This window comes from Periplaneta americana, chromosome 9, assembly GCF_040183065.1.
Source record: "Periplaneta americana isolate PAMFEO1 chromosome 9, P.americana_PAMFEO1_priV1, whole genome shotgun sequence".
NCBI lineage: Eukaryota > Metazoa > Arthropoda > Insecta > Blattodea > Blattidae > Periplaneta > Periplaneta americana.
The window spans coordinates 87,224,324-87,249,705 of NC_091125.1; the positions used below are offsets into that span (position 1 = coordinate 87,224,324).

The 25,382-nt window shown below is 33.5% G+C and overlaps 1 protein-coding gene across 2 annotated transcripts; it reads left to right on the top strand.

Annotated features, from left to right (window-relative positions):
- The first annotated feature begins 80 nt into the window (after positions 1-80).
- LOC138706201 (HUWE1-associated protein modifying stress responses) lies at positions 81-24,928 on the top strand. 2 transcript variants are annotated; one of them, XM_069835224.1, is made up of 5 exons: positions 81-431; positions 563-634; positions 796-967; positions 9,691-9,869; positions 15,359-24,928. In XM_069835224.1, exons 1-5 carry the CDS (start codon positions 236-238, stop codon positions 15,514-15,516), a joined length of 777 nt encoding a protein of 258 aa, XP_069691325.1. In that variant the 5' UTR covers positions 81-235; the 3' UTR covers positions 15,517-24,928. The 2 variants fall into 2 exon arrangements, with proteins under 2 accessions (XP_069691325.1, XP_069691326.1); XM_069835225.1 differs by having other exon boundaries at positions 102-431; positions 9,694-9,869; positions 15,359-15,666.
- The last annotated feature ends 454 nt before the right edge of the window (positions 24,929-25,382 follow it).

Here is a 25,382-nt window from a genome sequence, read left to right on the forward strand (position 1 = left end):
GTGTGATGTTGCAATTAGTATCCGAGCATAAATAGTTCGTGCAATGTTTCCTAGACTGCACTCTGATTTCCCAGCAGTCTTTGGAGCATATGTGATGAAAGTGAACTCGCCTTCATGAGCTGAATGGTGGTGGAGTGGTGTCGTCAGCTGGAAAATCCCTATAATTAAGACATTGTCACTTCCCTTTATTTGACGTATAACAGTGGAGCCGATTAATAGAACTTTGTGATATAACATGAACGAAGACAGAGACAAAGAAGACGACCCAATTGTAGATTTTTGGATAACTAATTGGGAACAACAATGCGTCGAACATCTTGAAAGTGAACCCGATTATGAAGGGCAGCTTCAAAGTGAACGAGACTTAGCGAACCAAAAAGTGTGGGTTTCTTTTCAGAATACAGCGACAGCTATTGCACAATTATACAAAGGTGAAAAATCGTTTGTATGCAAATTACCCTTATTTAAAATTGACTCCTAAAATGTCTGCCCATTTCTTCCATTTTGTATTGTAGCTATTGATCACTTACCACTGCTATTTTTTTTTTCCAAAATATTTCAGACCGACTTCAGGGTGTGTCGTTATGGTTACCTTTTCAAACAGCCGCTGGAACAGTAACATCTTTATATAAAGGTAAATACTGATGCTAATAATTATAATCTTGTGAATTAATTAATGACCTTCAATGTTGTACATTAAAATGGTTTCAAACATTCATATAGTAACCTAACCTCTTTTAAACATGATTTAATTATAATTTGGTTATTTTATGCATATATAATATGTCATTTCAGACTCATCAGATGCTATACGGCGTACAAGTGAATTGGGTATTCAATGTGGCTATCAGCGGAGGAATAAGGAAATACTCAGTTGGGCCCGAAAAAAGCGCAGGCATATTCGAAGAGAAGACCTACTAGCTTATCTGGCAGGAAAGCCACCACCGCCAAGACCACATCATAATAGGTAATCAGAACTTTGGCGTTACATTGAGTTGCCTTTATTTTATCCTCTTCACAGTGTGTGTTGAAATTTTATAAGTTACTTTCGTGTAAGCATATTATTAATTTATTTAAATTGTTTACATTTTCTATTTATATGACTGTGCAGTATTAGCATGGCTAAAGGCATGAGGTACTCGCGTTGCTTCCTATACAGTAATTTTGTAAAATACTTCATAAAATTACCATTAAAGCATCCTTCACCTCTAAAAGCTTGACGTAACTTATTGAAATATTTTACATTTTATAAGTCTTACCATGTTGTGCACGAAATTTTTAAAGAATACCTAATTATAAATTTTGAAGTTCGTTACATAGTTTTCGTAGAAGTAATAGCCGTATTAGTGAAGTGACATTACATTGAAATGAGGTTATTGCACGAATTATGGAGTATCGGTATTTTAATATGGAACATGGTATGGTTTTCTATAAAAGAGAAGTGTTTGTGATTGAGCACATAGGAAAATACGGACGCAATACCATACATGGGCAGTGCCGAAAGGACACTAAAGAATACATAGATAGGCCTACTACATGATATAATAATGAAATATCCTAAACGATATTGCAGAAAGCGCTCATTTTCGAAGAAAGAAAAGACAGAATAGTCCTCCTGTAGGAACATTTTTTGCGTCTAAAAATTTAAATTATCAACAATTTTCTCTTACATTCTCTCCTTCCATTCCCTCTCTCTTACTCTTTCACTCCCTCATTCTTTCCCTCTTTTTCTTTCTGTACCCCACCTCTTTACTTTACTATCTAATCTTAATTTATTTCTACATTATACCCTACATATCTACTCTATTATTAACACACACTTTTACTTACTTTACCGAGTTGAGACTCGAACCACTGATATTCAGTTCTGTACTTTGTAGCCCTAACCACTAGGTTACAATAAGAGTTACGAAATAGGCCTACTGCGTGAAATTAATTAATACAAAGTAGAATTGGTGGAAATTCAAACATCAAGTCATATGCTACGTCACATTTTACAAAGCAAAATGCTTCACTTCATCACACAACACCATCTTCTGCTAATATATATATACCCTTAATAAACCCTTAACCTTTCTCTAATATACATCTTTACTAAAACCCTAACCTGTCACTAATATATACTCTTGCTATTTTATACAGCCTTACTAAAAACCCTGACCTTTCACTAATATCCGTCCTAGTAATTAATCTAGCATCTTAAATCTATGTTGTAGAAACTGCAATCGTAAGTAAAAAGTGACCTCATTATCTGACAACCTTCTACATCTGTAATTTTCACAAATGTACATTACGAACACTGGAAAACAATCAACACAGTGACTGAAAATGGTAATGCAACACAGAAAGCAGAAAGATACATAAATTAATATCACACAATAGAATATAAAATGATCTGATGATTACATGTACGTACGGACCCAGAAACAAAATTTGAGCCACCTGAATTTTCCAAGTTCCGGTTATAACACTGCGCATGCTCAATACTTAGAAAATTCAGATGGCCCAAATTTTGTTACTGGGTCTGTACATACATCACATAAAACAGAAAATAGGTTATAATATTCCGAACACGAAAATGTCGTACTGTTAAATTTCAAGTGGCATATCTTACGTGAGCGTGAGCATATTGAAAAGCATTACAACTTTCCTCCCACTCCCTTGCCTCCCCACTGTAAATGTGATGTTACACATAGGCAGAGATAAAATACGAGAGCTGTACCACTCAAATCATCGTATTTTATTACTTCAGTACCATAACATAATCTAGTACAATATTACAGTATAGCATCTCAAAACTACTCTCGTCATGTAAAAAAAAATACATTTGCCATTATTAAGTAACTATTAAATTAATACAAAACGTTAATTTTCCACTGCCCTGTATGGTACTCTGTCCGAAAAAATCTCACGTGAAATATGCAACTCTTATATATTCTACGTAATTAAGGGATTTTCTAGTGTTTCAGGAATGTATTTTTTTTTCTTATCAATCATCAATCAATCAATCAGTTAAGCGTTATAGAGCATGTTGACATGTCTCCATTTTGTTCTGTCATTGATCATATCTCCTAAGTTGCCAATCTCCATCTCCGTGCATTCTTTCGCTATTTCATCTTTCATATACTCCTTGGTCTTCCCGGAGATCTTTTTCTTTCGAAAGTGTTCGAATATTATAATATCTTACACTTCAGCTGTTATACATGCACACTACATGTTCTGCCCATTTTAGTCTTTGGCATTTACCTACTCTAGTTTTGTGTTTGGATATCTGTTTTATAATTCATGGTTGTTGTTACTTGGAATTTTCCACTTATTTTCAGTTGAGTAAAAAATTGAACCAAAAATTTTTCTAAACATTTTGTTTTAAAACACTACCATCATTTATGTTTCTCTTTGGTTACACTCAATGTTTCAGTACTGTATAACAATAGTTGAATTATTATTGTATACTACTGAGATTTATTTAAAATTATCCGTCCTCAAGAGAGGTTGACCACTGGGATCCAGAATTAACAAACATAAAAGATAAAGAGAAATGAAACTAGTAAAATAATTATTTGATTTGTACATTAAAACAAAAATGTCTGTGTCAACATATAAATGATAGTGTAGAATTTGAAGAGAGGCCCTCAGAATTTCCATCACAATCATCTGAACCTCATAAAAGGGAATTTTAAAATTTCAACGATGATGGTTCATGAATGGCACAAAAAGCATAATGCATTATATAACTTATTTATAAAGTCATAATTCCTGTCATTGCACCTATCTATAGAAACACCAAGATACTTGAATTGATCAACTGTTTCATAAGTATTATTCTTTATTTTGAAACTTCTTAAGATCTGATTTATTTTTGTTACCACCATATACTGTATTTTCTCGAATACCACCACATGCCTCCCCCCCCCCCCCCCAAATATATCAGTGAAAAATACGGGTGTGTGGTTTATTCGAAATGAAGTTGATAACATTGCCAGATTTTCCTCCTGCACGACTCCTAAGGTGATAGTGCATGCCATTATCTTCCTGTGCTGGTATTTAAATTGTTAACATTGTTAAATGGTGTTTGGATTAGCAGTACATGTGTCAGAATCAAGTTCAGTGTGATGAGCGTATAGTTTGTGGTCTTATATTTTCACTTCTGAAAATGAGTACTACTAAAGATACGAGATTGCAATTCTTTACTTGCAGTGGAAAACTTACTTATCAAGGTTGCGGAAGAACATGGAAATCATGATGTGTGCTATTAATGTTTCAGGATAACATGTAAACAATCGATTAAGCATGATAACTGACATGCACATAGGATGTGTTTGAAATGCGTCCTGTCCCAGAATAAAATTTATTCATTGTTAACTGAATTGTATTCGTCGGAATATATTTGCTGAAAGTTTTATTTTTTTGTAATTTGTCTTCCCCCCCCCCCCCCCACCCGAGAAAATACGATGCTTCGTTTTACTTAAACCGTTAATAAATAATTAGACCAAATTTTGGTGCTATTTCAATCAATTCTACAAACAGGTTTCGAATTTCCAACTCACTGTACTTCAGATAACAAATTCATTATAACAATGTGAAATTACGAGTTGGAGATTAAATGCGTAGACTAATGTATGACTTGAGGCTTTCCTGGCATTTGATGTAGAATAACTCTTCTCGGGTTCCCAGCCAGGTGAGTTGAATATTTGCTTCCAAGCTTTTGATGGCTAGCTCTGCCATCTTCTTCAAGGAAAGTGTCTTGGGACCATGTCTAGCTGGTATATGTACATTAGTAGGGCTTCCCATTGCGGGCCAATCAGGAGCTAGTTCGATATTTGTGGGCAAAAAAAAAAACTATTTAACAGAAGCAGTGTCCAATTCAAGATGGCGACCGGAAATTCGAATGTATTCAGGGAATGTATATAAATAAGCTAAAATATGCACCAGGTCTGCCTTCTTTTTGTTTTATAGTCGTACTGTTTTTTTAACGACTTTCACATTCTCTCGACGTTTTGAGTATGTGCAATTTTGTTGTCTTCTTTCACGAATTCCACAGAATGTTTAAATTAACTTCATGCAGGCATCCTTCTCGCAAATCCTTATATAAGCTTTCCAACCATCACTTACTATTTTAATTCTTGACAAAAGGAGATGTATAATAAATACAGTAGGTACCTTTATTACATGAATTTATTATTATTATTATTATGATTATAAAAACTCGTCAACATAAAATTAAAATTAAATGTCCACACCTGTGGAGTAACGGTTAACGCGTCTAGCCGCGAAACCAGGTGGTCTGGATTCGATTCCCGGTCGGGGCAAGTTACCTGGTTGAGGTTTTTTCTGGGGTTTTCCCTCAACCCAATACGAGCAAATGCTGGGTAACTTTCGGTGTTGGACCCTGGGCTCATTTCACTGGCATTATCATCTTCACATCATTGAGACGCTAAATAACCCAAGATGTTGATAAAGCGTCGTAAAATAACCTAGGCTTACTAAAATAAAATAAATAAATAAAATTAAACCAAACACGAACTGAACTTCATTTCTTACATTTAACTGGATTTCATTTGATAGGGAATATTCAATAAATCACTCCTTCTTACATGACTCCTACTTCACTTCCATAGTCTACACATTTCTTTTATAGCTGTCACTAAAAGGTAGCAAATTGTATTCAACACAAAAGTCAGTACTTTTATCAAGATTAACGGTTTTTACACAAATATCGAACAGTGTCAAACTATGCTTAAAACTGTCAGCCAAAATTCGAAACATAAATATCACATAAAACATCAAATAGTTTTCACATTAATACACACAATGAGAGGCCTCTGTATCTTTAAAGATACACTGCCAACATTACAATACAGTAATCATCAAATTCGAAAACCTACACAAACGTGATTACACTTACTCTAGTAGTTTATTTATATATATTTCCTGAATATTTTGAACAATTTTCGGTGGCCATCTGAGATTGGGCACTGCATGTGTTAAAATATCTTAAATCATCTTACTGCTTTTCAGGACCAAGACCATTTATCATTACTTAAATTCCGAACAGTAAAATAGTTCTCTATTCTAATGTGACATTACCGGTATTAACAGAAATACTACACCAGTAGTTGGTTTTGTAATTATTCTTTTTCTTGAGCACTGTCAGGGATTATGTAAAATTTCTCTGTTCTGTTTCTAGACTAAGTTGATCATTCCAATGTTGGGTTGGGCACAAGTAACTAACCCTCCTCATCTTCCAGACATTCACACTCACCCACCTGGTCCGAAACTATTCTTTTTCTTTCACTAAAAATATTCTTTCCACCACTTCATTTACACATTCATTATATCTTATAATTAATTTAGAAGAAAGTTCAGTCTCAGACCAAGTGAGATGAGGCAGGCTGGTTATTCGTACCCAACCCAGTACATTTTGTTAGTTCTTTTGATTAGTATTCTTGAGCTAATTTTGGTATGCAAATGGCCTGCATTATTGACAAGCGATATTTCTAACTGTTTCTATATTTCTGAATGGTATTATATCATTACCTACTGTTTTAAAAAATTAAATTATGGTTTATTTAACGACGTTCGCAACTGCCAAGGTTATATCAGCGTAGCCAATGTGCCGGAATTTTATCCTGCAGGAGTTCTTTTACATGCCAGTAAATCTATTGACATGAACCTGTCACATTTAAGCACACTTAAATGCCATCGACCTGGGCCGGGATCAAACCCACAACCTCGAGAACAGAAGGCCTGCACTATACCAACTGCATTACCTAGGCTTACTGTGACTAATATTATTCCTTGTCAAGGCTCTGTTGCCACTCTAACACGAATTTAAAAAAAAAATATTCTCAAGGCAATAATAGATTTGATCTCCTAAAACATCCATCTAGTAAGAAACATAAAAATAGTAGGACTGTTACAGTAATTTAACAATAACAGTGACCAAAATATAACCGACAGAAAACTGATAATTTTTTGCACAGAATTGCTTACAATTCATATTATGTTCTGACGAAGTAAGTTTTATTATACTGTCTCCATTATGCCGCCAGTTTATCACTAGCTTGTGATACTTTGCATGAGGAATCTCAATTGATCCAGTCAACAATGTACTCATTATCTTTCTAATCTACTTGTGGCACTGCTTTTTTTTGTGGTGGTTCAGAACTTGAGTACCGGTACCAATATAATTTTGCTGTTAATATTAAATTCTTATCTTGTGTATTAATTTAATTTTTGCCCAAAGTTAGCTGCCTGCTGCAGTTATTCGGAACTGTATTTCTATCTTTGAATTTTTTTAGTCGGTTTATTTTTTTAATTCAATCTTTTGGACCATAGAATGTAGTTGATACATTCATTATTTGATATAATTTAACAAGTGTTCTGTCTTCACACTATTTATTGGTATAGATTTTAGTATTCAACAAATTTGGTTCAATTTATTTTAACATGTTTATCTTGTGAGTAAACTATTTCACATTTAAAAAAAGGAAAGAAATTTGTACTATCTGACATAAATCAGAAGGATACTGGTGCTCCACTATGACTTTGTTTATCACATACATTGCCAGAATCTATTAATGCTCTGCATAACATGGAAACTACAGGATAACATTAGAATATATTTCTTGAATAAAATAAGAAAAAAAGAAGGAAGGAAGTTAGGACTTAAATGTATATTCATGCAATAATAAGATATTATGAAGCTCATTTTGACAGTCCCATGTCTGTGGTTTAAAAACATATATATGGGACATACTACAGAATATGTATCATCGTGAAATTAACTATGCATAATTAACTTTATATTGTGTGGTGTATTTCTAACCATTCTGACAATTTTACATGTAAATAAGTGTTACTCTCTTAAAGGCCCTCTCTGATAAAAGTCATTGGGGGGGGGGGGGTAATTAAAATAACACACGAGCACAAGATCTGTGAAAAAATCCGATTATCAATTGCCATTCTCGAGTTACATGTGTGGTTTATCCAGTACAGCTGAGTTTGGTGATGTCACATGCACTAAGCAGTCTTATAGCCAACCATCCAGTGCGGTATACAGTAGTAAGAGAAATACGTCTCAACAATCAACATCATGCCATATTCTTGTGTTTTCGGTTGTAATAGTCACATTGAGAGAGAGACCAAGACACAAAAGAGAGAGAGAGAGAATATGACATGAAATTGAGAGAAAGAAAAGAAAGAGAGAAATGAGAACATGACAGAGAGAGGCGGAAAAGACTAAGACACAATTGAGAAAAAGAGAAAGATGAAGACCTGGATGCAACAGAAATATCGAGGACACGTGGAGGGAAAATATAATGGACACAGTCATGAAGGCTGTGAAAGTTAGGACCCTTATGCAGCTAATATCCCAAAATGTATTACACCTGTACCTCGACCAAAATTATCCCAGGAATTGAGCCATCTTCAGTATACCAGATTTTAGGAGTTTTAAACCATACTGTAAGTAAAGTAACAAACATGATCAGTCATAAATTTGAGTTGTTCTCTCTCTTTCCGAGGTCTTCCGCTTTCATAACAGTCATAATCAGGAATGGAAATTATGTAGGGTTAATGTAACGTAAAAATTTTCTTTTTCTTTTTTACGTTATCTTTGAGTATATTTAAGCTATTGAAATGGAAGTGGTGTAAGTAATTTCTTTAACAGTCTGGGTGAATATGATAAAAAAAAATACATTTTGTGTGTGTGTGTTTTTTGTTTTTGTTATCATTATTATCACTACTACTATTATTATTATTATTATTATTATTATTATTATTATTATTATTATTATTATTAACTGCATGCCCCATTACATAGTAATACTACATGCTTTGTAATTTCAATACATCAGTTTACGGTACATTTACAATATACCAGAACTTCCAAAACCATGAATTTCTTAATTTGTGTGTGTGTGCGCCCGCGCACTTTTTATATTGGTACCTTGCACTGTATTTTACAGAACTTTTATAAAAAAGTTTAACCCTCCTTATTTTTTTATTTTATTATTTTTTTTTTTTACTTACGCCAATTCTGCTTTCAGCTGTTCGTTTACGTTGTATTTATAGGCCTACTTTTTTAACGTCAGTATTATCCTCTTCATGTTCCGATGTCTGAAGTTCGAGCTGGTAGGGCTTAATCTTAGACATTTCAGAATGTACGCGTTTATGCAAGAACAATTATTGCCTTATTATGTACACATGTGCTTGCAATACGAACTCGTACTGCACAGCAGAAGGTGTACAATAGCAGTACAGTAGCTAATAACATGTAAGTCTGCTTCTAGGCCTCAGAGAAAGGTGAGGTGTTTTTTCCATTGCTCATAGCAAACAGAAAACTATAATCTGATATTATAATCCCAACATGTGATATTTTTGGTCAACCTTAAAAGGTTTGTCCATTTTCAAAATACAAACTATAAATATTTAAAAAATTATATGCTAGAGTTATGGTCAGTACCTCTTTGGCTTTATTAGAAATATCTTAGTTTATTTCGTACTGTGGTGCAATATTGTTATCACAACTTCAAATTTCTTACATTTAACTTATGTGTAAAAAGAATTTCCTCGAATATTATTTTTTACTGTAACTAACAATACAGCTGCAGCAGCATATTATTTAGTGTGCGTTTTGTGGTAATGTGCTACTTCATTTTGGTATTAATGTTTATCTCTATGTCGCAGAAGTTCCCCTCGGCCAAGAATGATGCTCACAGAGCGTCATGGTTCTCCAAATTCCCACCAGATGGAAGCACACCATCACGAACTCCACCACCATCACCACCATCATGCAAGTGCTGCCACGGCTGGGAGCAATGCTGATGACAACCTTCATACTTTTCGGGAAGCTTTGGCTCTTTCAAGTGAGTAAACATGTGATCCCACTGATATCATGTTCGGTCCCTCATTTCACTCTGCAGTGGCTTGTTGACTGTCCTGCACTGTAGTATGTGATCTCAAAGCAGGAAGTAGATGTGTTGTTTCATGTCATGGTTTATTCACTATCTCCTTTTTCTCTAAGAATCTGGTGTTTTAGGATGTGAAAGGAAAACTGTCCTTTAAAATTTTAGAGCTAAATACATACTCCTATTCGCAGAATGTGGGTTCTTCCCGTAGAATACCTCTTCTTTTTACTACTCAAACTTCATAGGAATATATCTCTCAGTACAACATTTAATATTACTTAGAAGTCTTGTTGAGTGTTTCTTTCACAGAGCCATTTACATGTACTTGACATGTACAGAATAAGTGACATTGAGGATCCCATTGTTAGAAAGTAATGACTTTGCATGCCATCTACTGTCTTAAAATTAGAAATAGTACAGTAACACTCATTCAAAGCAGAATCATAAGAGACCAAATTTATTTTCCAAATTGGTCAAGTTTTTATATTATACAAAATTATATGTGTGTTAAAAATGTTTAAGAACATATCTGCAATGCTTGGGAAAAGTGGCATAAGTCAGTTTCCACAAACATTTTTTAATAATTTATTGACAACTTACAGGAACATATCGTCCCTCCTCTGGCAAACTAGCGAAAGTGAAAATAAGCGCCCCTGCACTTAAGGTCTATATTGTACTTAGTTCTTGGTACAATATAGACCTTAAGTGCAGGGGCGCTTATTTTCACTTTCGCTAGTTTGCCAGAGGAGGGACGATATGCTCGCTTGGGAAAAGAGACATAAGTATTTCTCCCATTACAATAGTTCATACAGAAGAAAATCAAATCAACATAAACCAATGTGAAGACAGTTTTTTTTTCCTTCTCCTGTAAAATTAACATTTTTGACTGGTGCCACTTTTCTCGAGCACTACAGATATTACATAGATTATTACATAGCTGTTCATGGCTGAAGCTCAGAATGAGCGAACCTGGCTGATACATCATATATGTATGATGCACAATGTGTTTATTTACTTATTTGTCTAATGGGTAGTACATGATATTTACAATCACTGACTGAAGGAAAACGAGAAAGTGATGAACAAAACTACGAATTAAGTAATCAAAAACATTTGGGCTCTGGCTTCCCAGTAGCAGTCGACTTCTTTGGAGGATTTCAGAGCAGGGTAGGGGCCTATTTTGCAAGATGTCTGTCCATGTCTTCCTGTTGATGGCACAAAATGCAGACTGATGATGGCAGGTGACGATTGAGGTGTAGTGTAATATTCTTTTTTAGAGTGGTGAAATTTGATGGTTTCTTTGTTATAGGGATATTCCTCGTTTTGCTAGGTCTGCATTGTCGTTCACAAGAAGGTTTATGTTTATGTGAGAGTATCTATTGAAAGGATATTGTTTTGTGTGGCTATTTTGTTTTCAGTCATGAATAGCATTGCATCCAAAATGAAGACAGGTTACAGGACCCTCAACTCAAGGCATTTTGAGTTCTAAATCTGTCGAACATTGGCAAATTCTGCATTGTATTTAAACACTGAGTAACACAAATTAGCGTCTGCAAAGACAAGTCCATTTTGGGGAATGAATATGTAAAAAATAAAAAAATGAACCTCGGTAACTTTCACAAGGCTAATTTGAATATCTTTGACTTGTTAAATTTCTGAATGTTGCCAAATTAACTGAAATGAAACAAATGGTGATGTTAAACCCTAATATTTTGTAAATGAAATGAAACTTTAATTTAACCCAGATATGCCTACTGTCCTGTTAAAAGGACAGTTGTCAATGTTTCAAATTACCCTCTCTACAGTCAGCGTATTTACTTTTTCACAGGTGTCACTATTACTGGTCTTAATTAGAGGCTTGCTAGGTGTGGTAAGACTGGTAATGAGAGTTCTAGTCACTATTGAGTTTGAGATGTGGAAGTGAGAATTGTTTGTTTATTTGAGCTATGGCATCCGAGACGCAAATCAGATAAGAATGTTAAATATCTTTACAGTTCGGAATTATTTTACAAATTGTTGTAGATCAAATGACTCCTAATAAGCATAAATATAAAGTGAAACCACAATGCGTTCGAAATATCTATTCATTGCGACATAACAATGACGAAAACTTATGTGTCCTTTTAAAAGGACAGTAGCAGAGCCTTCTTTAGTTACAAGCCAGGGCCATACGTCGGCAACACTGTAATTAACTGTCACCCGGAGGCTGACCGTACAGTACACATGTTTGTGCAAATGCCAATTTCCAATGTAAATTAATGTTACAATATAAGTGTGTGTCGATGGAATTATGTTTGCAGTCGTACCAAACATTAATTGTTGATGTATTATAAACTAAATGTGTGTTGGTGATTAAAAACAAGACAATAAATGAAAATAAAATGGTTGCAGTCTTTGGGAATTTTTACGGTTATGGATGACAAAGTAATTGACTATTCTATTAAATATTGTATAACCACATTTTTATATTCTTATTTGTGGTTTGTGTGTATCAGAATTCTAGTCAAATTGTTGGGTCTCGCCTGCTATATCAATAAAGTTACGCGTTGGTTTTCAAAGTCATTGTAAACAGCTGTTTTGTGATCCCATAAATGTAGCAGTTTTGTTGAAGATTCGGAATGCCTGCTATACGTCAGAACTATCTATAATTTGTAGATGCATATAATCACTTTGATGGTTTGGTCAATGTTACTTATGTCCCGCCCACTATAGAGACATAGGCCAATTTTACACATATTTAGTATAACTTGTTGCTTCTTTGACAGGTTAGGTTTGGTTAGTTTAGGTTTTTGTTATAGCCTACCTTGCAAATACGATTATAGCGCAACATTGGCAGTGATAAAAGTGAAATATTCGTTCAGTGGGCATTGGATACTCTACATTCACCGCGTTTTGTTACGTATTATGTTGAAGGGATGTGTTTTCATTTTTTCATAGATTGTTTTACTTGGCTTAACTGTATTTACATCCTCATACTTTTATTATAATAGAAATGTCAATAGTTTCTTCTGTTTACATTTTATTTTTGGCCTATTTGCATAATTCACATTCTTAGCTTGTTTTCTGTAGTTATATTTATTTAAAATTATATTTTAAAAAGTTTATAACAAATAATTTAGGATAACAGTATTGTTATGGTGACTGGCCAGGTTCAAACTAAATCTGGCTTCCTGGACATCTGAAATATTTATAGAAAAGCACGACATAATCACATGAAATTAAAATGCATATAATATCCTACACCTTTTATGTCAGAGGTGAAACAACATTAAGCGGCAAAACATTGTCAATTTACTAGCCACATAATGGTTAATTGATTGGAATATGGTATTGCGAAAGTACGTCATTATTTTATTTATTTTTGGTACAAGTAACATTTCTTTAAGTATTTATTTATTTTCCCTTGTACCATCAATAAAAAACAAGTATGTTTTTATTTTTTTTTAATTATAAGTGTAGTTGCTACGACACATAGGCACACAACACTTTCTAGGCATCTGAAATATTTGTAGAAAAACACGATAGATAATCACAGAAGATAATATTAAAATATATCCTAAACCTTTCACAGATGAAACACCATTAAGTCGCAAAACATTGTCAATTTGCTAGCCACAAATTTGTTAACTGAATGGAACTTAAGAATACTGCGTAGGAACTTACGTCTTTATTGCATTATTGATTTTATTATTTTCGGTGCAAGGGATATCTTTTTTATTTATTTATTTACCTTCGTACTATCAATAAAAACATGTTTTTTGTAATTATTTTAAGTGGCAGGCTTTTATGTAAGTAGCCTACTTACGCCGTATTCTGAAGTATAGCTAATTGATTGCAATAAAACACTATTTTCGAACCCGTAATAATTTACATCACTACTCTGAATCTTGATCTTACCTTTGTGCATGAAGTAATATTGAAAAAAATACACGTTACATATAACGAAAGCAATGAGCAAACACAATATCACTCTAAAATCTCCCGCCTCCACTCTGCATTGCCAAACTTACCCATGCCCCGGCTTGTAACTAAAGAAAGCTCTGACAGTAGGCATATCCCCATATATTTTGAAATTGTTTCGCCTTTTCAATTTTAGTGGATTTTCCCCACATAAAATGCTATCTATGTTTGAAAATTATGCTACGGGCGAAATTTCATCTCAGATACAGACATATCACTATAATGCTGCCTACAAATGCCACACAGAGTTCGTGTGCACTAAAATTGGGTTTCTGGCGTCTTGTCAGCCCACTGAATTGTGTGGATATGAAGGGAAAAGTTGAGACAGTGTCAGGTGTAGTTGCTGGGTAGCTAGTCGGCAGAGCGTTGGTGCGCTAAGCCAAAGGTCCCAGGATCGATACCCGGCTCTGCAACATTTTTTCCTTTGAAATTATTCAAGTCTGCTTCACAGGGAGATATACCTGAAAGCCAGATTTGCATTGCAAGATCTCTTTACAAGTGGAGGACTGATGACGTTCTGGAGGGAGGTATTGAACTGACATAAGTTTCTATTATTTTTCAGTTAGTATTTTTTTTGGAAGAGGTCTTATTTTCTATCTAAATTGTCATTGTCATAACAATGTAGATTTTAGAAAATTAACTGAAACCTGTCTTTCGACATTGCCACAGCAATTGCTTCATTATATGTATCGTCACTTCTCTCCCAATATAACCTCCTCCTCGAAACTTATTACCCTACTTATTTGTACGTATCAATAGCAATATGGTACTATTCAATGACGAAAACTTTCTGGAGTTAAAACGAATTTACCCATAATGCATCATTCTTCAGAATAATATTAGTAGTAATAATAGTAATAATAATAAAGTAACTATAATAAAATAACAACATAATAATTTGTTAATAATAATAATAATAATAATAATAATAATAATAATAATAATAATTGTAAATTACAACAATTAGATTGTTTCCTTGCATGTAAGCATAGTATACAATTATTCCTCAAAATGTATGCTCATATGCCTACTGTCCTTTTAAAAGGACACCTGTTTCTAGCTCAATCAGTTACAGTTAGTATGTTTCAACACCATACAAATACTTCAGTTATATACTGCATTAAATGAGATTTGAAAAATACACAAAAATTGCAAAAAAATATTTCAGGCATATCTGGGTTAAGGAAGATTAAGCCATTTTAGAAGTATTATAACATTTGAATAACTTCATGTAATTAACAGAGTATCCTCAACAGAATATATTTTTATTTTTTTCTGTCAAATTTGGATGATACTGTCAATGTATAAATTTAAATGCTGTTGTTGTCTAGTGCCTTGCATCTGGCAATGTAGCCATTAGCAGTATGAACAAAAACGGACATACTATTTTTTTGTTGTACAGGAAGGTGCCACATCTGAGTAAATTGTATTAAAAGAAATGAGAAAGTGATGAGGAGAATGAGAAATAATGTAAAATTTTGTTTTAGATTCTTCTGTGGGCATGGCAAGACGTCAACGTTCATTAGAACTGAGTTCTTTCATTGCCAATGAGTTTGCCCGTCACTGCAAGCGTCCAGCACCTCCCAGCTCACCCCACGACGTCACGATGGACTCACCAACCCATAAACGATCACGGCTTATGTAAAAAGCAGAATAATAAGGCTGAAGATCCGTTGGAAGCAGCTTGTGTCCCTCTCTCTCCCCTACCCTGCCTGATGCCTACACATAATCCCACCACTGCTGCCAATCTGTCAGAAGAGGATTCTGAAATCTTGGCAGCCAACGGTCTATTAAGACACTGCAATGAGGTAAATGTATGCAGAAATGGATGTGATGAATGAGAATTTTGATATTAGCACTTGGACTGCAACTTGCAAAGTCAGCCTTGATGCCTTGTGTTCTGCCTTTGTAACAGTCTTATTACTATTATTATTTTTATTATTATTATTATTATTTTCTCTTTGCTGACATGTTAAGTTTTCCTCAACATCGCGTACTTTGTCAATATTTTTGAATTTTGTGATGATTATTTACAGTTCGGATATGATACATAGGAGTGTACAGATATTGGGCTTCTCTTTTGCAACTCTTGAAACTCACGTTTGGCTTTGGTTTTTTCAGTCAGGATTCCTTTATTGACTTACGTTAATATATCTTGTCATATGTTAAGTAGTCATTAATGGCTCTGATATTGGATGTGAAAACCAAATAATACAATTAGTAAAAGATAGAAAAAATTTTGTAGTTCTTTCTCTTTCTCTGGAAAATGATCATCTTTTATTAAAATTATCGTAAAATTATTTTAACTATCCTCCTTCGTCTCCATTACATGGAGTAGGTTTGTACCTTGTTCAATATTTATTTGAGCCAATCTTATCAAGCCTTACATTTTGTTAGCCAACTGATATGTATTTAACTACTTTTGCTACTATTCAATTTTGTTCATTATTTGTTAATGCCTACTGTATTTTCAATTTTGTAATTTTAATTGTTCTTCTAAAAGTTATAGTTTTGTTAATAGCACAAATTTGCATAAATTGAGGGTTGCATATGAGAGATGTTTGTGGATATGTTCATTCTTGTTTTAAATTTGAAACACTGGTATGAATCAAGGCCGGTCAGTTCTTTAAGAATATATAAATTGTGTGTGTAGCAAATTGTGGATTTATTTATTTTTTCATGTAAGCATCTTACATACAGAGTGTCCCAAGGAAAACGTAATTTGGTAAGTTTCGTAAGTATGAGTGAAAAGTTGTTGCGGTTCACGTGGTTTTTTACTCCCTTCTGATTCTACCCTTTCCAAACTTAAACTTGTCTACCATAAGACATTGGTATTATGTGACATTTTATGTCCATAGAAAAAAAAAAGTTACGGCATTGTTGCCATGATGTAGGAGGTTGTTTTTTCAGAGCAGAAGGTAGTTATGGTGGAGGAGACGTGGGTAAATTATTCTCTTGAAATAAAAAGGTACTTGTTCTATTATTAAATGATAGACGACTGTTCAAAGTTTCCAGTTAGAGGTTAAGAACTTCAAATGCTTGAAGCAGCTTCTCGTTCTTCAAGCTTCTTCAAGTATCAGGGAGTAATTGTAGGATCGTGTACTTTGGGACATTCTGTAAACAGCAGAGCAAGATATGATTTTGCATTGAGGTAATGATATTGTAGAATTCGTGATGTGTACAATGAAGTACTTTATGAGACATTGGAACTTTGATAATTATTGTCATTCACATTGTTTTGGAAAGGATTTCTCAAACCAAGGATCATGAGTCTTGACAGTAACATACATTAGTTGTAGTATAGTGTGTGTCCGTGTGTTCATTTTATGGTGGAGGGGTTGGTTAGTAATGAATTGTCTTTGTTTGACGTTTTGTAGACATCTTAATGACTTACATTGCCTCTCCCCCCCCAAACCCCTGCACCTTAATGTCCAGTCAGGGTATAAACGTTGTTGATCCATGGCCACTAGAAATGAAAGGCTGGTCCTTACACTTGTATGTAACTTGTATATAAAGACAAAGGAGTATAATCACTTTCCTCCAGGGATTCTTGAATCGTACTTTACAATCATAGCTTTAATTGAATGTTCTTAGCTTCGTCATTTGTGTTGCTAATAATTTTCTGTCTATTTTTTATGTAAGCTTCTTCTGTGGCAGTCATGTGTGTGTACTTGTTCCTAGGCAGTTACTGATAGTTCACATGAATGTTTTCCAGAAAGTTATGTTGGAGAAATGTAGATCCATCTTACTTTGCTAAAACTGTACAGATTCACACTTAATGTGTCAGGATGTAACCATTGAATAGAATATTTTCTCGTTGACTATTTGTTTGAAAGAATATTTATTTATATTGGAAATTCAGATACAGTTTGGTGTTCTTTTTTGTTTACTCACTGTTGTAGATAATGGACGTAGGAAGCTGCATTTTCACAACTCACGGTGGGCAATGCTACATGTAATAACCATGCTTCCCAAACTTAGCTTGGACAATGCTGGTAAAGTTGTCAAAACAGAATTTGCTCTGCTGGATTCAAACTCTCATGGTGATTTGAGTTGTGAAAATTAATTTGGAATTTATGAACATGTGTTGAGATTTTTCAGCATTTCAGGACTACTTGTAGATTCTATAAAGTTGTACAACCCTGAAGGTGGAAGCTGATGATGATAATTCTAACTTCGGAGTTATTAAATCTCACCACACTGTTGAAGTATCTAAAATCTAATTCACAGTATGTTGAATTTGTTTATAAATTATACAATCAAAACTCTTGCAGAAACCAAATGAGACCTAAAGACGCTATCAATCAGTAAGAAATTAAGTTCATTAATTGTAATTATTTTAACTCTGATATTAGTATTTTAAAGAATAAGCAGAAATCAAATAAGCCATTACAAAATTGGAGATATATTTTTATCTTGCTTGCTTTTCTCACTGTTATAACCATAACTATTATTGATTTACGAATTACATAACATTATTTGTGGGTCTTATTGTAGTACTTTTTTTGTTGGTAGGTCATACAGCTACCATGAAGTCAATTATGTTACTTTATTTTCCTTCAATTCACGTTTGATAGTAGAAATAAATACATATGTAATGTTATAAAACCGTCAAAGGACAGGAAAAAAAAAAAAAATCTTTATTCTTTTTCTTCATGTTAAACACTTTTGAAATATACTCGTATTTTTCATCTTGAAAGTGCCATATTGGAATCGACCACTTCTGTGGTTGCAAAAAAATGTAGGAAATATTGCATGTGACCTGTAGCATAAATAGTATCACTGCCCTAACCTCATATTTCTCTTTACGCCAGTAAATGAATTTAATTAACTCCAGTGAAGAGACTGATTTCAATCTCAACAATCCAAAATTCTGTACAAGAACAACAGAGATATAAAACAAACATGTGAAATTTTCTCCTTCTTGGAAATGAGAACGCGTTGCAAGAAGTAATAAAATAAGATGGTAATAAACTATTGTGATACGAATTTTTCTTTTGAAACATACTGCTGTTCCAGACACTGCACTGTTGTTTAAGTTGTATTTGTGGTAATGCGAAGAAATAGTTTAATGTAGACCATTGTGTTGTTTTTCTTTGGACATGCTGTTAAGAAATCTTAATTGGAAAGCTTTGAATAGATGTTTAGTAGGTCATTGTATTTAATTCAGGACAGATAAGCTATCTCCTGAGTAACAAAAATGGTTTAAAGTTTCTTTCAAATTCTGTTGTCTTCTGATGAGGAAGACAGCTGTTCATCAAAACTTAGAAATGCATTTTATAGTGCTGGAAATGTCTAGAGGATATCAATTTCAAGTTATATGTTGCACTTCGTTATTCCAAAACTGTTGTTTTTAGATCGATTTCTTTGAAGAGGGATGGTTTCACTCTCTGGATGGAGAACTTTGTTTTGGATATAAAACGATTGAATGAAATGTTTTACTTTGTGTTCAATTGAGAATTGAAGACAAATTTTTATAATTTTTATGTACAACTTCCTCTGTCAGAAACTGTTACTATAGGGAAATATCTTGTGATACATGAAATGATTCCTCTCCAATATGACTCTCTTTCGTGGATTTAAATAAGCTTTCGTCATCACTTTTATACGGAATTGTAAAGAATGTTCTTCTGACTTTTTGAGCTTATTACAAAGGATGTTATTGCTTTTATATCAGCATTTGAATTTTTATATCTGTATATGGTCTTATCTCAAAAGTGTACTCCGGTTTTGAAGTATAATTACCCTAAATACAGTTAATTCTTCATGACTACCCTTTAATCTTCGTAGGTGATGCACATTTGTTACTGCAGTTTAACTCGAAGAGTTTTTTTAATATACTCCGTTTTCTTTTTCTCATTCCTAACTTTTGTAATGCAGTTTAAAAAGTGCTGCTTTGGAATTGTGTAAATACACATTTTTTTAGCCAACTTTTATTATATATTATAATGTTTTGTACATATGTACAGCGAGTACAATGAGAGAACATATAGTAGCCATTGTAGCAAGTAATGCTGCATTCCAGGTTCAAATCCTGGCAGGGGCAATAATGTGTACATTATTTTATACATCACGAAAGTTGTTTGTAAGTCTTATAATGTTGTCAAATGTCGAAATCACTACGTAATCAGTTTTGTTAATATGTAAACTTATTATTTAAACATATTTTGAGACTCATTTTAAAGACAATTGTGGATATTTTTAGATCATAAAAGCTTTTTTATGCAAAAGAACTTAGAAAGTTCTTCAGTAAACATGACTTTGTAGGCCTATTAGAGTTATAGCATTTATTTTCCTCATTGGGGTGAGGTTAATTTGTAAATGGCCTGTATGCTCTTCTGTTAAAACACTTTCATTTATTTTCCTAATTAGGATTAGGTTATTTTGTAAATTGCCTGTATGCTCTTCTGTTAAAACAGTTTCATTTATTTTCCTCATTAGGATTAGGTTATTTTGTAAATTGCCTGTATGCTCTTCTGTTAAAACAGTTTCATTTATTTTCCTCATTAGGATTAGGTTAATTTGTAAATGGCCTGTATGCTCTTCTGTTAAGATAGTTTTCATTACTAATTTGTTCAGTGTATTATATTTGAAACTCTATGGTGTTCACAGTCTGTATGAAGGTTTTTAGATGGTTCCCCTTCCCCCTCTCGCAGTGATACAATGATCAAATGTCGATTTAGTGTAACTTGAAGCATAATTTCTCTTTTCTTACTGTCTTCAGATTATATGAGTTTAACTGGCGTGTGTGTTAATGCTGAAAGAATGAGGTAGAGTTGGTGTGTGTTAGTGTGTGCATTATGTATAGAGACAGATGGTTCCCCACCCCTATGTGAGAACTTCGGAGTATTAGGGAAAGCAAGTCTATAGAGTTTATATGGGAAAGAAAAAGACATGGCGTAATAAGAACGGCAATAGATATTCATACATACATTCTCCCAGACACCACAGTGACATGTGGACAGCAGGTATATTTTTTAGTAATTAAAATTTATATAGTACATATGTGGTGTAACATGCAAGTTAAATTTCTTTCCTTATTAAAAGAGAGCACAGTTCTAGAAAGGCTTAAACTTTTCAATATGGTAGAAAAAATGATAAACAATATGAAAATATTCGACATTCCACTCCTAGTTCTACGTACCTAACATTGTTGATCATGCAGCAGTTGACTATTTTGAATGATTTAATTTGTCGGTTTGGCAGTTTAACTTTTAAAATTTCTATTGATGTAACATTATTAAAAACTCTTAATCTAAATTATATGATATCCATGTGTAAGCAGAACAAATTACAGTATCTGTAAGAATTATAGGTTGTACGAGGTTTATTAAAAATAAATATCCGGTCTTTGACTGGGAAAAAATACAGTTCGTTATTCACCTGGAGGTCTAGCTTCTTCAGAAATGGAGTACAGATGGGTCGTCATGTTGTGCATAATGTCTGTGATTCTAAGTGGTTGCCTTGAGTGGCATTTTCAGCTCGGAGAATAGCCAAGAACCAGAAGGAGCCATTTCGGAAAAACTGGAGGCCTGATGAATCTGGGGAATGTTTTGTTTGGCCAAGAAAGCCTGAATCAGATGCTGTGTGAGCAGTTCAGTGTGAATTTCGTGGACACACTCCACATGGCCAAATTCTCTCTCAAAATGGAATGTACGGAACCAGTGCTTATCCTCACCTTGTCTAAAAGTTCTTGGTTGGTGACACGATGGTTCTGCATGATCAAAGTCCATACTTGGTCAATCACCTTTCATTCCAGCTTGTTGAGGGCCTGCTGGAATGTGATTTGCACTCCACTGACATGTGGCCATGTTTGAAGTGGTTGTACCATTTAACAGGATATAGTATGTTTTTCTGATGTTCTTTTCTTCCACTTTCTCATGTTTTTCAATAACACTTCACCCTTATAATGATCTTTATATTTGTTACTGTTAAACATATTTGGCAATTTCACTCACGCCATATATTTCACATTGCTGACAGTCGCCAACAGAAACTAGTTGTGAAACATTAACAATACCTTTATTGGCAAAACTCCAATGTTGGAACTAGTTATCATAAAACACGTGTAGTTTTTGTTATAAAACCAACGACCATTAAGTTTAGCTCATGAAACGTGTTTCATAATTTGTCTTGTATGTAAAAATACTATTCTCAAATTATTTACTTATTTGCTACCAAAAGATTCGTTTCAGTTCTGAGGATAGTATTATTTGCATACGTGTTTGAATATTTTATTTTCATTTATTTGTTAGAAATTAAATTATTTGACAGATTTTGGTATATCTGTTGTAAAATCAGTATGATTGGCTTTACCATAGAAAATTTAGTACATGTTTGTTCAAGCAACTCTGTGCATGTTCAAGTTTGTTGGGTGGGGCCTTTGAAGATTACAGTCGACATCTGGTTTTTCTAGGCAGTAAACAAACCATTGACTTTCAAATCTCGAACATAGCATATCATAATTAAACATAACCTATGAACTGACAGATTTGTAAACTGATTCTTTCTCTTCCCCTTGTCCTCTCCCTCCTGTTTTTTTCGTGTCTTTGTCCCATCTCCCTAACTCTCTCCCCTTCTCTCTCTTTCTCTCATAAATTGGATGAATTTCTTTTTTTTTTTTTAATTAGTGTATTGTACGCAGGATCTTCTGTAAAAGGTACCATACATTAGGAAAGACTTTAAATGCGAGGTCAACTTAATTACTTACATGTTAGAAACTGTGGTAGCCTATAGAGAGAACGTGTTAGATATCGACATCTGTAGTATCTTTTCTTTAATGAAACAATCAGCAATTTCTTTATCACGAGGAGCACTTCTTTCAGTATTCTTACCAAAGAAAAAGTATTTTGTTATTATTACATTTACAAAAATAAGTAGACTTTTTTTTTAATTTCCCTTCTTGAAAATAATTTAAAATTCTTCTAGTTCTGAGAAAATGTTTCTCTTTAAGGATAACTGTTGAAGAATCTGTGGGTTTTTAAATAACAGTATTATAAACCACATTTATTGAAGTTTACATAAAAATTGTTTTGATACCTTATCGGGACCTTTTTCTAAAAAAAAATTGTCATGACCTGCTCTGGGTGCTAATTATTGAAATTGTTTTAATATATAATATTAATATTCTAATTATATATGTATATTTTTTATTTCTTACAAAATGAAGCACCTAAGTGCAAGAGTTTGTGGAATCTTGAATAATGGTCAAATGTATAAACTGTATGCACATGGCATAAAGAAGTGTCATTAAATTGAATGTCCATCTCGTAAGACACAGAAATGATGCAAGACTCTTAGTGTATGATTAAGCTGAATTGATGTATAACAATTTTGCAATCAAATTGGATTGAATGTTATGCACAATACAGTAATCGTGAAACTTCATGACTAAAGTGATCACTTCGTTTGTCTGGTCCAGCCAGGTCCTTGATAAGCTCAGTTGGCTTTGAGCTAAGTAAATTCATCTCGTCATGGGATCGTCATAAAGGGGGTGATGCTATTGTAGTGTGAAACTCATCATGTCTCTCTTCTTTTGTCTTGGACATCATAGAAGCCATTGCTGTTTCTGTTGAAGGTTGACCTTGTCTCTGTTGGCACTGTGTGTCTTTGCCCCGTCTCCATTAGTCTCGTCCTATTCCAGTGCTCTGTGGCACTTTTGCTGCCAGCATTGTGTGGTCGCTCTTTACTCATCACTATCAGTGTATCAGATACAACAGAAAAGAAACGAAGTTTAAAGACTGTGTAAATGCGAATAGTAAATGGGCTTGATATCTATTCTTCATTTCCAGGATATGGGAATGCACAGTGTAGTACCAAGGATACACCTCAAGTCCCTGATGATGAGGAAAGAAAAGATAAAAGAGAGAAAAATGAGCGAGAGAAATTGATAAAAGTGGAGATGTCAGATTAGTTAATATAAGATGTTTAATTTTCCATTTCTATCATTGTCACCCATACAACTCCTTGTACCAGGTATCTGTTACATCACTGACTTATTACACATGGAATGGCAACAATATCTAATGGAAGAAGGCATGTGCACATCTTTAATAACATTCATAAATGTTTCTTGTTGTATAGTGATATTTGTAACATGTTACAGTTTTTTTGTTTACATTTCTTCCATGTTTTTGAAAATGCGTATTAGTGGGGAAATTAATAGAATTTTCTATTTTTTAGAAAAAAAAAATTGTTTCAGAAAGATTGAGAAATTGCAAAGATTTGAAACCAAAAAGTTTTAGTTTGTGCTACGTCTTCCCATTGGAGTGAGTGCCTTATGCTAAGCTCAATTTTGTTCAGGTTCTATAGTGCGTATGTGCTTTTGTAATATTGTCGGTATTTATGCAAAATTTGTAATAGATGTAGTGTTATTTGATATAAATTACAGTACTCATACTTACTGAATTTATTAAAACATTGGTTGAATTTTCCTGTAGCAGATACATTATCATTCAGAGTTCCATTTTGAGAATAATCTTCCCATTTTATACGTGATTACATTCTTAGACCCTTAAAAAAGTCTAGAAATTCCTTAGATAAATGCACTTCTTATATGTTACCAGGGAATATTGCTGTACACATTGATGAACAATTTAATAATATTTCTGAGTACAAGTCTTGGTGTGCCGAATAATTATTTGGTGTTACATGTTATATAAAGTTACCAGGAAATTAAATAGTTATGCTCAAGCTAAATTTGTGCAGTGTTTGATCCTAAAATATTACGAAATTGCCCATTAAAGTAGCCTCCATTTCATTGTTTTCCTGTGTGGTCTATTTAGTCTTTACATTTATTTATTGAATAGAAAAAGAGGTTCATTTCATTTTTCTTTTCATTCTTCCCACTAACCCTAGGACCATAAAACAAGATCTTTTCTGTATTCACTTTCCCCGTTCAATTCTTTGTCTTTGTTTCTTTTATGTCTTTTCATGTCGAGTAATAACTGCTTATTTTAAGATTTTATCGTCACCAGTTTAAACCTCAAACTTAATATTACAGCTCAATAGTAGAACAAATGATAATATAATTTGTATGTTTTTTTTTTTTTTTTTTTTTTTTTTACCATTTCTAATCAGTTTCTTTCAGTAGTCTGTTTTTCATAATATTATAATATGTAATATTAGCCAAGTTTGGTAATTGTGCCATTTTTCTATGAAGTCTATTGAAAATAGGACATATTTATGTTTGATTCTCGCTTTTTTTAACTTGTTAAATATGTATTGATAACTTTGTATAGTGTGTTAGATCCATGCACCTTCACTAATATATTAAAATCTTGTGACCCCCTTACATTGGCATAGTATTAATTTAAGATGGTGTATAATATATTTTTTTAAATATGATGCTTGAACATTACACTTCAATTGCTTTATGTAATTGTTTGGGTTTTTAAAATATGCAGGGATAGACACATGCTCATGTTAGATGTATTTGGCTGAGGAATTTCGTGCCTCTTTTTGCGCCATTACACTCGACAGCTGATTTGTTGTTTGAGGAATTCGGTACCT